We start from the raw sequence: 15,626 nt of genomic DNA on the forward strand, positions 1-15,626 counted from the left end.
ATCCCTCCAAATAAAAGAAAAAACTGTCCTTTCCATTCAAATCTAATATTTTTTAATGAGTATTTGGTCCATTCATACAGACCACCACTTTTCAGGCTCAAAATTCCCTGGAATATCTTACATCGTAGAATAGCTTTTAAAATTACAACACTCTAATCACAGGCAATGAGGAATTAGGAGTAAATCAGGCCAGCCTCCACTCAGGACCCATCACGCCCGTTCTACCGATCTATTCTAATAGGGAGTGTAAACGCCTGCAGTTGTGCCAGTCAAAAAGACAAAGAACAGACCCCATTGCCACTGCTATCCAGGAGACTGTTGCAACACTTCACACACCAAAGTGTAAATGCATGAAAAACTTCTAGGATTTGAAAAATACTTAAGCAGAGAGAGAGGAAAACAAAGTTACCAAAAAAAAAAAAAAGCAAACCATAAAATGTGCCTGATGGTAAAAGAAAGGATCAAGACGGAGGAGAGGTGTCTGTTACAAAGCAGCCTGCCAACAACTTGGAGCACGAAAACAAATCATGACGGGTGACACTTTGGATTAACACTCACTATTGAAATCTTATCCCTGATGGAATGATGCAGATTTTTTGCCTTACTTCTATAGTTTTTGTATCTATAATGTCTTGCTGCTGGATTAAAAGTAGTTGATGTATTAGAGCTGAACCCCTATACTGTATAAAGCTTGTGATGAATACCAAAATTGAGATCAAATACCACATTCAACACGTACTTTACTGCATCTCATTATCTTTTACTGACTCAGAAAATATTTTTGTTATAAACAATGTCATTCCGCATTTCAAGCAAGGTACAATTCATCAGGAAATATTTTCACTTAATTTTGACACGTGTTACTTTTAAGGCATTTTCCTTTTCTTTCTTTTCTAATTATTCATGATACACATTCAGGTGAGTTAAACTGCAACATTGTTTAACTGTAGTTCTAGCACTGTAATCATGGATAGCAAGTCAGGAGTTGGTATTTATGAAAAAAATCGCATAACAAATAGATTAATTTACATTTTAAAGCATAACAAAAAACCTCCGAATGTTCACTAAAATGTTCAAATTCTACAGTTTCTTCTTGATTGATTAGATTTGTTGAAAACCTTGGCCAGGAAGATTGAGTGAACTGAGCATAGTCTGTCAACTTGACTGAGTTCCAAGACTTGAAGAGTGAGGGCAGAGATAATCAGCTTAAAGATGTTAAAGTTTCCAGTACACACACACACACACACATGGAAGAAATACAGACTGGCAATTAATTTTAAATATCCTAAGGGGTTCCTCAAGGAGACACATGCCATGTTTTATACAACCACAAAAGCTCAAATGAACTACATCAGGAAGAGGGGAAGATGGATATTAAACAAAGGTGAGTAACCCACACAGAGTGTACTACAGGGATCTACTCAGAGAATTAACAAAACTTGGATTATTGTAACTAAGAAATAGATGGAAAGGCCACAACTGCCTTGTAAGTTCCAGAAAAAAACTAGGATAATCTTGGGCACCGTTTGCAGCAGGACTTTAATGAGCATCCTCAAAATAGTAGGTCCTGGACAAACGACTTCAAAAGCCACATTCCCCTCATAAGTTCATAAATCTTAGACCAGAGCTATGGAATGAAAAACAAAGAAAAAATAATCCAATTTTTTTAAAGTAATTTAAAAAAAAAAAAAAAAAACCAACAACAACAAAACCACCACCAAAAAAACCCCCCACACCACAACTGCAGATTGAACTTTTAAGAGTATAGTCATAAGTAACTCAGTAACAGACCGGGGAAGAAAAGCAGGTCTGGCAGGGCACAGGCAAAGAACAGAGGCAGACCCTTCTGCCCTCTCTGTTTTGCTCTGTTATGTCTCAGAGTGCTTCATGCGATTTATCAGGATCACCTGCATACCAGTGTTGAAGACAGAAAGCTTAAAAACTGATACTGTGGAATCCCATATTAGAGGTTCCTCCTGTAGATGATAACTGCGTAACCATTAGAAACTGAAAAGAACAGAAGCCCTAAAAATCAAGAACCTAATTCTAGCAATGGTTAGCTGACAAATCAAAACCAAAACAAAACAAAGCCTGTACTGTTATCATAAAATCCCAGACAGATTTAATAGAATCTGCAATGACTTTCAACTACTACCAGAAGGAGATCAGCCAATGAGTTCAGTGAAATCTTTAACTCTGAAACTGGATTAAAAAGGATCAAGGAGATCTGGGGTCACACAATGACACTAATGCTCCCTCAGTACAACCTTCGCAATGATCTTCTGTACAAAGAGAAGCTTACTGGCAGATGGCTGATGTTTCAAGTGTCAAAGCACTTCAAGAACATATGCAGGTTTAAAATACACTAAAACATGTTGCCCTTGTGCTATCTTTGCACCGTGAAATGTGTTTAGCTGATTCTGGAAGTTTAAATCTCATGTATGAGTTAAATATCCAAAAATACTCAAAGCAGCAGTAGTTACACATCTGAATTTAAGTTCTATTATTTTTGGCACATCTAAATGTACGTTTAAGTCTATATCAATAAAATTTTTGAACACAATGCAAATAACAAATTTTAAAATAAAGTTCAGAGGTGCATTGATTGAAAGCAGAATAAAATGCTGTAGGAAAGACAAAAATCAGGATTATTTATCTGCAGAAAAATATCCCTTGAATTGTTTTTCAGCCAGCTAACACAAACCCAGCCCTGCATCTAGGTCATTATTGGTGCGCAGGGACATGACTGAAATGCAAAGACTCCTGGTGATTTGCAAGATCTTAATGCAAAATTTACCAAAGGAATAACACAGAAGGTAAATGGGAAAGGTGATATTACAAAATATTTATACTGCTAAAAACACAAGACAACACTTGTGCTTACACAGGTCAGACCATTTGGTCAGTTGTCAAGAACAATAAAAGGATTCAGGCAGGTGATATCCTTCATATATTGCTACAGACCTTCAGGGCAGTGAAACTAGATCAGAAAATGTTTTCAGAGATAGAAAAGCTCTGGATAAAAGCCAGACTTCTCATCATGGTGGGATTTTAATTACTTGGCTATTGAAAGCAAAAGAGCCACGTACAAATCAAGGAAGTTAAACATTAACTGAAGATACTGTATAACTGCTTTTTATACAGTCTGCGGAACAAACAACTCGCCTGAATGTTATGTTAGACCTAATTCCAAGAATTACACAAACGTGACAAATTAAGTCTGTGAATTGGTAGGAGTACGGATCACAAAATCTTTAGGTTGGAAATACAGGGATAAATAGTAAAAGGAATAGAGGCAATTTATTATTTTCCCTATAGAAAACTGTTTTGTGAGGAAATATAAGATGTCTGATGGAATTTCACCAGAATTCTGTAAAGGGGAAAAGGTATCATAAGGAAACAAGAAATCATTAAAACGGAGTTGTAAAATTTTGATTTAAATTCACCCTAGCCAAGTCTTAACAGACAGAGATGAACAGAGGCTAAACATGTTAAAGTGTTAAGGAGAAGTCTATTAAAAATAGGAGCAATTTGGGAAGATGCCAGGTAAAAACATCAGATGAAAAGAAAGTACCCAAAACTAAACAGCCATAAAAATTTTTATTAACAACAAAATGTTCTTCAGGTATATTAAACTCTTTCTATGGTACTATGAAGAATTCTGCATTCTTTAATCACTAGTAACCTTGGGAAATCTTCCATATGCAACAGCTGTGTGACCGAGTTTCCTGGAATCAAGATAATAAATAGATTTATTGTACGTAAACCTAAAGAAGTTAGAATCACATCTGCAAGATACAATAAAGAAAAAGGCTTTTACATGAAGAATGAATCCCAGAAAACCTGAAGACCTTGAAACTTAAGTTATTCTTAATCTACGTAAACAACCTGTTCCCCCAGTCAATTAAAACTGGTGACAATGTGCATTTGCTAGCTGCTATTGCAAATCAACACATATGAATCACAGTTTATCTTCTATAGCTGTCAAATTCTTTGTTTTTTAAACAACAGAAACCATAATAAGAGCATTCATAAATTTGCTGTTTTCCTGCATTTCCAGAAATACCTGCAGGTATTTCAGGACACTTTTGCTCGCTGTGTTGCCTAGTTGTACTTACCTCAGCTAGTCAAATCAAATTGTTAATAGTAAAATAAAATCAGTCCTTAAATGTGAATTTTAAGTAATCTAGATGTTAAACTCATAACATTGTTTTCTATCTCTTTCTACAGGATTGCTATGAAAACCATTATTGTTCATGAGTGTTTTTCAAAAACTCATTGATCAGCATAGAGAAAGTAGGAAAATCCCAAGAATCCAAGCCAGTTTCACGTGGCTGGCCAGCTGAATGCTTGCTATTTTTATCAGAGATTAATGTTTTCCTATAATGCTGAATGAAGTTCATCTGTACACATCATCGGGACATTAAAATTGCATGTAACAGGACTTCAGAAACATCTTGCCACAGAAGTTTATTTCTTTGTTTTAACAACTGGTCTGGGCTTTGCTCATTATTATCTGCCTTTGTTCAAAACCATATTCCACTACTAATTTATTTTAATAGTTGCTTATGAGCAAAATTAACAAAAGCTGTCCAAATGTTTAAAATATGTAACATACATATATATACACAAGTACCAAGTCCTTCACTCTATCAATTTTACCAGATTTGCATGTGTAAGGAACAGATTAGTGAGACTTGCATTTCCACTTTTTTTTTTAAATTACATTTACTTATTCCAACTATTTTTTTAATGTTTCTAATTATCATTTGTATATTGAATTCCACCTCAGGGTACTTTGGAAATTTACATAACTCCACAGTACTTAAAGAAAATGATGTAATTGAATTTATAAAATTATGAGCAGTATCTCAATCAACTCAAATAAAATGGATTAATATTACTGTCAATGCAGTAGTATGTTATACATTACAATAAGTGGAATAAAAATCAGAGTTGATATTTAAGAGTGATATAGGTATTTATGGAATCATTTTGAATAGAAATTTCAAATATCCATGTTCAGGTTGACAGATGTTTACTATGTGTAGGGTTTTTTTTAGAATGTCTAGAAATTTCTTCACATGATCAACTGAAGGTAATATTTGCTAAATGTGTGTTTATTATCATGAAACTTTCACGATGATGATCTAAGATCCCTACCCCATTGTAAGTACAACATCCCAAACATCTCCCTCACAATAATAAGTAAGAGTCAAAACTTTGAACAAATTCTTCAGTCCTTAGCTTAAGGAAGAAGCTCAAGCTTCTTTATTATAAATTTGAGTATAAAATACAATTTTCTCTTTAATACGAGGTGACTCAAAAATTTCATATAGCAGTTTATTTTCTGACATATTTTGGACATTAAGATCTACAATACATCACACACGAAAATTAATCTGCAAACCTAAAGAAATTTTCTTTATTAAAGGACTTTTGAGACAGTAGAATTCTCTAAAGACTAATCATGAAATGTTCATATCTGATCTAGGCTGTTTTTGCAGTGCCTCAGATCTCACCTTCTGTAAGTTATCACGTTTCTTCATGAACCGCAAATCTAATTTGTATAAGAAATGCACAATCTCAAGATCATTCCTCATTGTTTCCATCTCATTCCTTTTTCTGCCATCTTTTGCCCTTCCCTTTGTGATACTTCCCATCTTCTCTTAGGCTTTTCTGCCTAACCACATTATATCTCCAGTCTTTTAGTTTTTACACATATAGAAGCTCTTTGGCTACCTTTCCCCACTGTGCTGAATTAGCACTGTAGAAAGAAAGGCCTCTTCTCACCAAGCAATTACTAGTAAGCACAACAGGAGAACAGCAGCAGAGCAAGAGACCTCACTTAAATTAGAAACCTATCATGTGGGTTTGGTAGGGTCTTTTTAATGGAAAATTTGAGGACACGTTAAAAATAGCAAGATCTGCAAGTTACTGTGTTTGCAATTTTCAACTAACTACCCTTTGTTGTATTCAGAAAAATAAGCAAATCTCCTCAAAACCCGAACAAAAACCCTAAAAATATGCCTCTATGAGAGAACAATACCTCAAAAGAAGAAAGAAGAATCATGGGAAAGACAGCCATTAGTAAATTTAGACAACATACTTTGTTATATAGGCAATAAATTCTGTTAAATCAACCCTTTCTTTCCCTTTACAAAACGACTGAATTCCTGAGCTCATTGGCATTAGCAGACCTTCCAGAACAAGATGGAAAAGCAACGCCTCATTACCTACTACACCCATCAGGCTACTTGCAGCACTAGCACTGGCCCTTGCAGACAGACCGTGTCACTTCTGCACCAATGCTCTCCCCTCGTTATGGAGAGAACGTGAGTTGGAAGCACAGCTATGTAACTTCATGGGAAGCATTCACTCTTTGAAAAAATGGTAATTATTAGGGAATCAGGGAGAATCTTTGGGCTGCTGTTGAGTCATCACAGGCTCACTCAAGATGACCAACCATGCACAAAAGATGACTTTTGTTCCTACAAACGTAAGAATGTGTTGTCATGTCCAAGAGACTGGGAATCACACATGGTATGTACAACACTATTCTTCCTATGGGAAATAACCCTGGGCAGTCCAGATAGTGATTTGTGAAACTTCTTATCCCCTCCAAAGGCTTTTTCTCTGTTGGAAATAATCCAGGTCAATGTACAAATACTGATTTTAACAAATTATTTACAACACTTGTATTTCAGTAATATTTTTTCTTGTGTTGTCCCAGTTCTTTTTCAAAACATTTATACCATATGAGCACATTACACATAGAAATAAGCAATCAGAATAACAGCTCTTCCCCTCACTTTATAACATGGCTGCTCTTGGAAACACAGAAGTCATATCAGGAGACTATAACTGGCAACTCTGCACAGAAAATTTCAGACAGGTGACCCAAAAACATGTTTGCCTATCAACAAACTCTATGAGCAGAGAGGTACTTCCTGAACTTGCCAAGTAATTTCTTTTCTTCCCTTTGGAGGGGTCAAAAAGCACATTGTATCTTTAAAGAAAAATCCAGAAACTACAGAAAACCTTGTGACCCCAAGCAGGAAAGGAGCACAGGTTCGTAACACATAATAAGAACAGAACCACCACCAAAGAAAAATACCAGAATAATGAGAACATGGTACCAATGTGCCTGGAGGGAAAAAGAGCAAAGCATACAGCCTAAATACTGAGATAGAGGAATGACAGTGCCAAAATATGCCTACTTCAAGCATACAACAGAAATAATTTTAAATTTAACTAAACACAAATATGGATCAGTGGCAAAGAAATGAGCAGAAGATAAATAGCCAAGAAACAAAACAGGCAACAAGACTGTAGGACCAAGTGGCATAACACAGAGATATCCAAACAAGTGAAACAGAGAAGAGAGAAGCACAAGGAACTTGGTTCTCCTGCCACAGGAGAGCTGCTGTCAGTAAGAATGCTACACATCAAGCAACGATACATAGATGACCGCTTTATCATTCTCTTTGGGGAGAACAGCTCTGGAGTGAGATGAAGGACAGGTTCTCCTCTGCTGTGCTCCAGGTGTCCCGCGCAGCACAGCGGGGAATGGCGCAGGGGTACCGGCAGGAGCAGCATCACCGCCCACGGGGGTGCCTGGGCCTGCGGAGCTGGAGCCGGCCCTGCTCCCCTCCACAGCCTGACTGCCCCGGCACGAGCTCCCCGGGCAGGAGAGCAGCCACAGCCCCGCACGGCAACCGGGGCATAACTGCCTTTTAGCAGGGCACTGGAGAGCTGTGCTACAAGCACCGCATCCCAGCTGCAGCACCATAGCACGCCCACCGCTGAGGATGGGTGATGTGGCCATCTAGGGACCTCAGCCCACCAGTAGCCCTGTCCCACAGCTAGCCTCTCAAATGGTGGCAGGAGAGAAGCTGAGAGATGGTCAGCATATTTACTAATACGTAATCAGGAGCACGCAATTAAGGCATGCCCCGCACAGAAACAAATATGGCAGTTCTAAGACAGCCCAAAATCTCAGTAACTGGTTTTTTTCCAAGCATTTGTTATTGGAAAGATCATTTACTGCAAAGCATTCTTAAAGATCCTTGAGCAGATTACCTAAGAAAAATGCACATAAATTATTGACCAAGTCTAACATCTAAAAATTTTCTCACTGAATTCTGCTACTAGTTACAAAGCAAACAATTTTCAAAATTCTTCCAAATGCAAGATCTGCACTGCTGTCAAAATGTCAGTGTCTGTGCTTCAACACTGCTGTTAAATGGGTCACTCATTAACGTGTAACACTCTAACAAAGCAAGGAATCAGTCTAAAGAAACTTAAAATAATCTTCATTATTAAGCAAGTATATATTAGTGGAACAGTTATCGAAGACTTGTACCCTTAGAGCAAACATAAGATGGTGGCAGAATAAAACCAAAATCAATAGGTCAAGTAAGAGCAGAAATATAATTAGTTCAAGGCCCTAATCTTAATTATAAATAACTAATAGAAGGCTTCATAATTGAGAGCTTTCACTCTTGATAATTTTTTTATGAGCAATTTAGGCATCTGACATTCCAGTCAGCAAATTGTTATGAAAGCGTACACGTTAGTATTGTGGTGTCCTCATTTCACATTCACATTCACCACATTTACGGTGGTTACCAATGAGAATCACTGAAGGGCTTTCATGTAGAGTAAGAAATAAGTTCAAATAGAAAGAAGAATGAATTAAAACTTTGGGAGACCAAAATAATTCCTTTAGTTTTGAATTACTGATCTTACACACATATGCAGAAATATGCAAATACTACAAAAGGGAGGCATCTTTTCGCACACATTTACTGGACAAGACAAAAATCAGACCACACCCTTTGTCACAATGCTGGAGTCTGATTTCTACTGCAGAGCTGTCAGAGAACAAGAGAACATTTCTGCACCACATAGACACTGAAACACTAAGCTCCTACCATACTTTATACACTATTGCTGATTATACAAAGATTTCTCATCTGGTGGGTTTTTTCTGCTTACAATTATGGCATAAGGCACAATTTTAAAAATATTTAAATACATATACAAATATAACTGAAAATTCAGACTAAGTACACCTGCCAAACACCAATTTGTGTGAGGTACTAGGTAGGTCTTTGCTGTTTACCTTCTGGGCACTGACAACTGAATCCTTTGATGCTGGATGAGCAGGTACCTCCGTTTTGGCACGGCTGCTGGATGCAATGATCAATCTCTGACTGGCACAGTTCTCCAGTGTAGCCTATAAAACAGCACACAACATTCAGAAAATATAGCGAAAATGAGGTTTTGGCATTAAATGTGTTACTAGGTCACTGAAAGAGTACCATTAGTTTTCTTGAATCAAATTAAAAAATGAAGAAGGAAATAGAATCCAGGACAGTCTTCTAATTTCTTATAAAATGAGATTTTTAATTAGAACTTATGCTTCACTGGAGAAGCATAAATAAGTGGTGGAAATCTAGAGATTATATCAATTGTATTTTACCAGCAGCAATATTCTGACAGCACTGGTATAATGGATGTTGGTGCTGGGTCCTCATCAGCATCCATATAACCAAAAAAGAAGCCATTGTGGTTTTCAAACACATCTTGAATCTGAAGTCAATAATCTTTAGCAAGACTTTAAACAAGACTTGACATTATGAATTATTTGTGCACATGCTGAACGACTATCATTTGTCTCTACTTCTGGGCTTCAAAAAGTGTGTTTATTTTAAGTGGGAGCTGTGAAGAACTGTTCAGCACAGTTGCAAACTCTTCCAAATAAGCTCCTACAAGTTCCCAAGCTACAGATTGTGTGTACTGTACTATTTGACCGTAGGTTTGCTTTGTTCCATGTCTGATGTCTGCAACACATCCCCAAGAAATGAATAAACTTACAAAATAGAATCTAAATGATTAAACATTCCAAACTTAAATTCCTTAACAAATACCACACATTCCCCTTTCTAATTTTTATTTCCCTCCAATAACCTACCTTGGATGCACAACTCAAGAAGAAACTACACACTACACAGAGGCATTTTATTTTTCAAAAGGAACTTTACCTAAAATTTTAAATATCTTCCAGAACAAGCATGTTTAACACAATGGCTGGGGCTAAAGAACAGTAAGCTATGACTAGGTGACACTGTTCATACACTGCTGTGAACAGGTATCTAAGACAAAAAATCCAAGGCAATATAAAGGACTTGCCTGGACTTTTCCTTATGCAGGGGAGAAAAAGAAGGGAAAAAAAAGTCCTATTTTGATTAAATAATTATTTTTAGTGGAATCAAAATTAACACTTATAACTCTTTTGGACAGTCTAGCCCTTATACCTGTTCAAATCTATTGATGTTACCGCAAAATAGCTCTCACCACAGACTGTTATATTTGGAATTGCCAGAGCACTACTACTGAAAAGGATCTATCAGAATTTCCCCTCTGTGTACCTTACTGCTTTTATATGCCATAGAAAGCTAAATTATGATCCTATTTTCTGCAGTGCAAAACCTGGGAAAAGGAACTCCGTTGTATCTGGATTAATGCCCATAAATCACCTATACTGGAGAAAAATAATGAGGATGAAAACCAGAACTGTGCTCTTGTGAAGCAACTCCTCTGGACCAGACTGAAGTGCCTGGAGGGACATCAGCCTCACTCTGGATAACTAGTGATTTTCTGTAATTCTTATTGGGCTCAAATTAACATAAAATTTACAAAAACAATAAAGTACTATAGAAAACTACATTAACTGATTTCTTCTGTAGGTTTCATATTTTTTCAAGTTGTCGCGTTCAGCTGATTATTTTTATGAATCATAACACAGTATTGAATCTGCATAACTCATTTAAACATTTTTCTGTCTTCAAACTGTTACCAAGTTTGTGAAAGCTAAAAATTACCCTGGAATTCAACAGGTAACCAAAAGAATGTTGGCACAGAAAGGCAGAAATGTATGTGTTACTCTGAAGCTTGCTGTTATACAAAAACCTGACTTCCTGCAAATTGTCATTATAGCTTATGGGAAAATGCATAATATTTATGTCAGCTTTATGAAAATAAATATGTCCCATATTATTATTATCTATAGGGCGTGTTTTAGTTCATCTGAAATTGAATGATTGGGGAATTTCGTAGAAAATATGTCATGAGTGCTACAAATTAAAACATGCTAAGCAATCACCATGGTGGGGGGAAACAGTTTTCTGGTGAGATAGACATTAAGAATCATTACACCTATTCCTTTTGTGTTGATACTTATCTTCATAACATGTGCGTCTATCAAGATTTGGGAAACATGATCCTATTCACATACAAATGTTTCCAAAACTTGCATATGGAGGCATTTACGATACTTAAAGTTTTATTTCGCATTTTCTTTAATATTTTTCCCTATTTAATAAATATTTTTTAGAAATTCATAATTATATGAAAACAGTTAGTTTTCCTGACTATTTTTTGATGTGTGGGTACAAATTTGGGGGGAAAAAAATTATGGGTAGAAACATAAGCCACTGAAGATAACGGCGATTAAGCCATCCGAATAACATAATGTGTGGAGGCCATAGAGCACAACCTTGCAAGTTCCAGAATGTAATAAATGAAGGTAACTATATCTAGCTTACTGCAAATTTACAGATGGACTTGATCACACTGTCATTCAGAAGAGAAGCCTTCACATACGAAAACCAAATAATTTCATTCCATCTACTGGACGCTCTGTTTTATACCATGAGAAGTAGGAGGGGTTTTGTAGAAGGAAATATTTAGAATTTTTGACATTATTTTTTTCACCAATAGTAGCTAACAATTGTTCTAGAGACAATGAGAAGAAACAACTATGAAAATAAAAACAAGGCATAAATTATGTTTTAGAGAAATCATTTTTAAATTAAAGGCTAAAATCCAAAGTTAAAAGAGAGTAAAAACATCAATGGAAATGTATTGTATTTCCAAATATGTAAGAGAAATACATTTTCTTCAAGAAATCATGATCTTAGCCATTGTTTCCTGGCACGTCACAGTAAAATTTTTTTCTACAATTGTTTTCTACAATTGCTTCACTTTATGAAGCGAGCAATTGAAATGCCTGCCCCTAATAGCAACTACATTTTTTACTCAGAGGGAGCATTTAAAATATGTATTTTTAAAATATATATGTCATATGAACCAAAAAACCACTAGGATTTTATATCATTACAAAAATAAAATAACATTTTTAGAACCATTCTTGTATTTCTTCTGAGGTAGGGAATTTGAAAAAAATAAATTTAGTCTAATAGGACTTGATGTAGAACAATTTCAACAACAGCTATATCAATAAAAGCAAACACACACAAAACAAACAAATACATTTTTTCTTTTATAATTGGAAACTACTTGTCAAAATCCAAAATAATTCTGAATCAAACATATTCAACATGACAGTAATGGTAGGAATTGTTCACACATTTGAACTTTGTTCCTCTCTGATCTTTCTCTTCTCATATCTAAATCATTATTTAACTGTATTTACATTTCTTGTTAAAGTGACAGTTCATCCTTTGGCATATTTATGAAACAATAGAGTACGCTTGCATCATAAGTTCACATCTTATTTTCAGAGCAGTATAAATTCAGGTCATGATATAAAAATACAAATACAAATCCCTTTCTTGTTGCACATTCGCTGTAATGACTTTAAGCAAAGCAAGAAAACCTGCAAGTTCCAGAGGAAGAAGATTAAGTGAAAGGAAATGTCTTGGCCTTCGGAGACAACGAAGGAACCTTAATAATTTGCAGTTGCCAATTTCCTGAACTGCAAAGTTCACAAAACGGTTCAGAGGACAGTACATGGCAGCCACATTGAAGTACCACTTGCAGTCACCTGTTTCTAGATCACTCATTTTTCAGGCTGGTACTTACACATAATCTATCACAGCTAGAAGTTTCTCTAGTCTGCTGACATGCATGAGGGTAAAGAATAAGAATATTCCCATCTTACAGGAATATCAGAACATCCACTCCATGATCCTGTTTCAGGGCAGAACAAAGGAAGTATTGCTACATGTACCTTTTATATACATTATATTTAATGCACACATGTACCCACATAGCCAGTCAATACCCATTTAGACACCACCACCAGAAACCTGACAAAATCATTCATTTCTCCATCTGCTTTTTATGATAAAGCTTTTATATTCTGGAAGCATCATCTTTTTTTCTTTCCCCCCTCTTTTTTTCTTGTTCAGATAAGTCCCATTTTTCTCTAATATCAACTGAGCAGTCTTAGAGAAATGAAAGTGCACAGTCAAATGTTTGTAGAAAGCAATATAAATTATCTGCTACTGATCCTAATCTTAGCCAACTTTTAAGTAATTTTATAAAATATATATTGAAGTAACCATTCTATTATGATAATTTAGTTCATTTTTGAAATGTAAAGTTCAGATAGCAAAGTTTTCTATAATAGCCACTTAGTGAGGTTTTTTTTCCTATCAGCATGTATCTTTAATTTACCCTCCAGCATATGACCATCATATCCAGTTTAATTTTAATTTCAGTCAAGATGGCTATATTAATTTGATCGAATTTTTAAAGCAAATATTCTTAAAATAACTTCAGAGAACTCAGACAATTGTTCATTAATCAAACCCACAAATTACTCAGTTTAGTTTATGAATTTTTCAAAAGTTTTCAAAATTTAAAGTTAATTCTGAGGAACAATCTAACAACTGCATAGCGTGGAGAGAATTTTCTTCCATTTGATTGGTGCAACTGAAGAAAAGAGTTGATGAGTTACAATGAAGTCATGTTTATTGAAAGTTTAGTTATAATGTATACTTAAAATCTATATTGAAAAGAAAAACCAGATTAAGAAAAATCTGATGTAAACTAAATTTTGGTCATCTCTTCTCAGTAGGTGAAGTTCTATTAGTTATGAGTAATTCACTCATTAAATTATGGTTCGGATGTGGACTTTCAATGGCATTGCTCACAGATGAAGAATCTTCCACAGCCTTATAAAAACTGCCCTTTTGCTGTAGTTGTATTTTTCTTCTTTCCCAGTATCTGAAGTTGCACAGTTCACTGCTCTGCAAAAAATATGCACTGAATGTTAAAACAAAAATGCATTACTCAAAGCATAATACAAACCTACCAGCCGGGCAGCTGCAGGTGAAATTGTTCCCATCGTGTTTCTGTGCTACATCGGTGCAGGTTGCGTTGTTCTGACAGGGCTGGCTCTGACAAGCATCAAATTCTTCACACTGGGACCCCCGAAACTCATTCTCGCACTCACAGAAAAAAGTTGCCTGAAAAGAAACAGCATATGTAGTTCACAATTTTTAAAGATTATGTTTTCACTGAATACTCTACTGAACAATGTCATTGTTGTTTTCCCGTTTATAACAACAGTAGCTGCCACAAATAAAACTGCATAAAGTTACTCTTTGAAATACTGGACCTGCAACAATTCTTCAGCTACAGTTTTTAATTATGCCAGGGAATTTTAGCTAGATGAGGAGGCTGGGATCAGATCTATGATGTCTAAATCACTATAATTTTTAATTCCATTCCAGAAATTACATTTACAGACTGGAGTAATCGTTAGAATAAATAATGTGCAGATTTACCACAACAAAATCCTACTATAAAGATGCACCCTTTATATGAAGGTCAGGGTTGGGGTCCCAGAAGCTTCACTTCAGTGGCACTTCAGTAGTGACACACCCCTTCAATTCCTTCAAAATAGGTGTTCTGAACGTATTTGTTATAGTTTCTCCAAACCTTGCTGCTTAATAAAAGATCAAGAACACTATACCTGTTAAAGATCTTAAAAATCTATAGCAGACATGACATGGCACATTTTTGTTAGTAATAAAATAATTAAGTTTAGATTTTTTAAAAATGCAAGTAGCTAAGATTGCCAAGAAAGTCTCAAAGAATGGAAGCAAGGAAAGCTTTCTAATCTTTAGTATACATTTAGATTAAATATCTTATTTTCTTTATTCATCAAACACTAGATGGCAACACCACTCACTCTCATACATTTCAAAGCCTAATCATTAGGCTGAAATGCAGCTGTCCCATGGACAAACATTGTAACGCAAAGTCCAGAATGTGCATTGAACTAGAAACAAAGAGACTGGATTAGTATATTATCTTCTGGTTTTTACTTGCGTTTGCTTCATATGAATAAACAGCTGTGACCTAACTAGAAAAGAAAATAATCATCTTCATAATAATAAAGTAAAACCCAGATTTCATTCTTCCTTAAAAATGTTACACTGGTAGCATTTAAACAAGGATTAATACTATACATCTTCAAAACTCAAAATTATAGGTATGTTATTTATCTGGAGTGCCAGAAGTCCCTGCTGAGTGTACAGTCTATATATATTCTGACATTTGCCCAAGCATCGTCACAGAAGAGCTCTGAATATCTGACACATTAGCAGTGACAGGTTTCCAAACAGGGCTGTAGTTCAACAGAAAGGAAAGACAGGCAAGCGAAACACAGTCAAAAATTATTATAATCACATAGCACTGTAACTTACTTTGAAGATAATTCATATAAGCTACACAGGGAAGTGGCTAACAGAGTGAAACAGGTAATCACTTTTATTTAAGAACTAAACAACTAAATAGACAGTTAG

The 15,626-nt window shown here is 35.5% G+C and overlaps 1 protein-coding gene across 1 annotated transcript in view; it reads right to left on the reverse strand.

The window, feature by feature from the left end:
• DNER (delta/notch like EGF repeat containing) overlaps positions 1 to 15,626 on the reverse strand; it is a 117,446-nt gene that overhangs the window by 29,557 nt on the left and 72,263 nt on the right. Inside the window, exons 6-7 of the mRNA XM_065640373.1 lie at positions 14,129 to 14,282; positions 9,128 to 9,241 (exon numbers count right to left, since the gene is read on the reverse strand). Coding sequence (XP_065496445.1) covers positions 9,128 to 9,241; positions 14,129 to 14,282 — 268 coding nt within the window. The remainder of the gene's footprint in view (positions 1 to 9,127; positions 9,242 to 14,128; positions 14,283 to 15,626) is intronic.

This window comes from Caloenas nicobarica, chromosome 8 (genome assembly GCF_036013445.1).
Source record: "Caloenas nicobarica isolate bCalNic1 chromosome 8, bCalNic1.hap1, whole genome shotgun sequence".
NCBI lineage: Eukaryota > Metazoa > Chordata > Aves > Columbiformes > Columbidae > Caloenas > Caloenas nicobarica.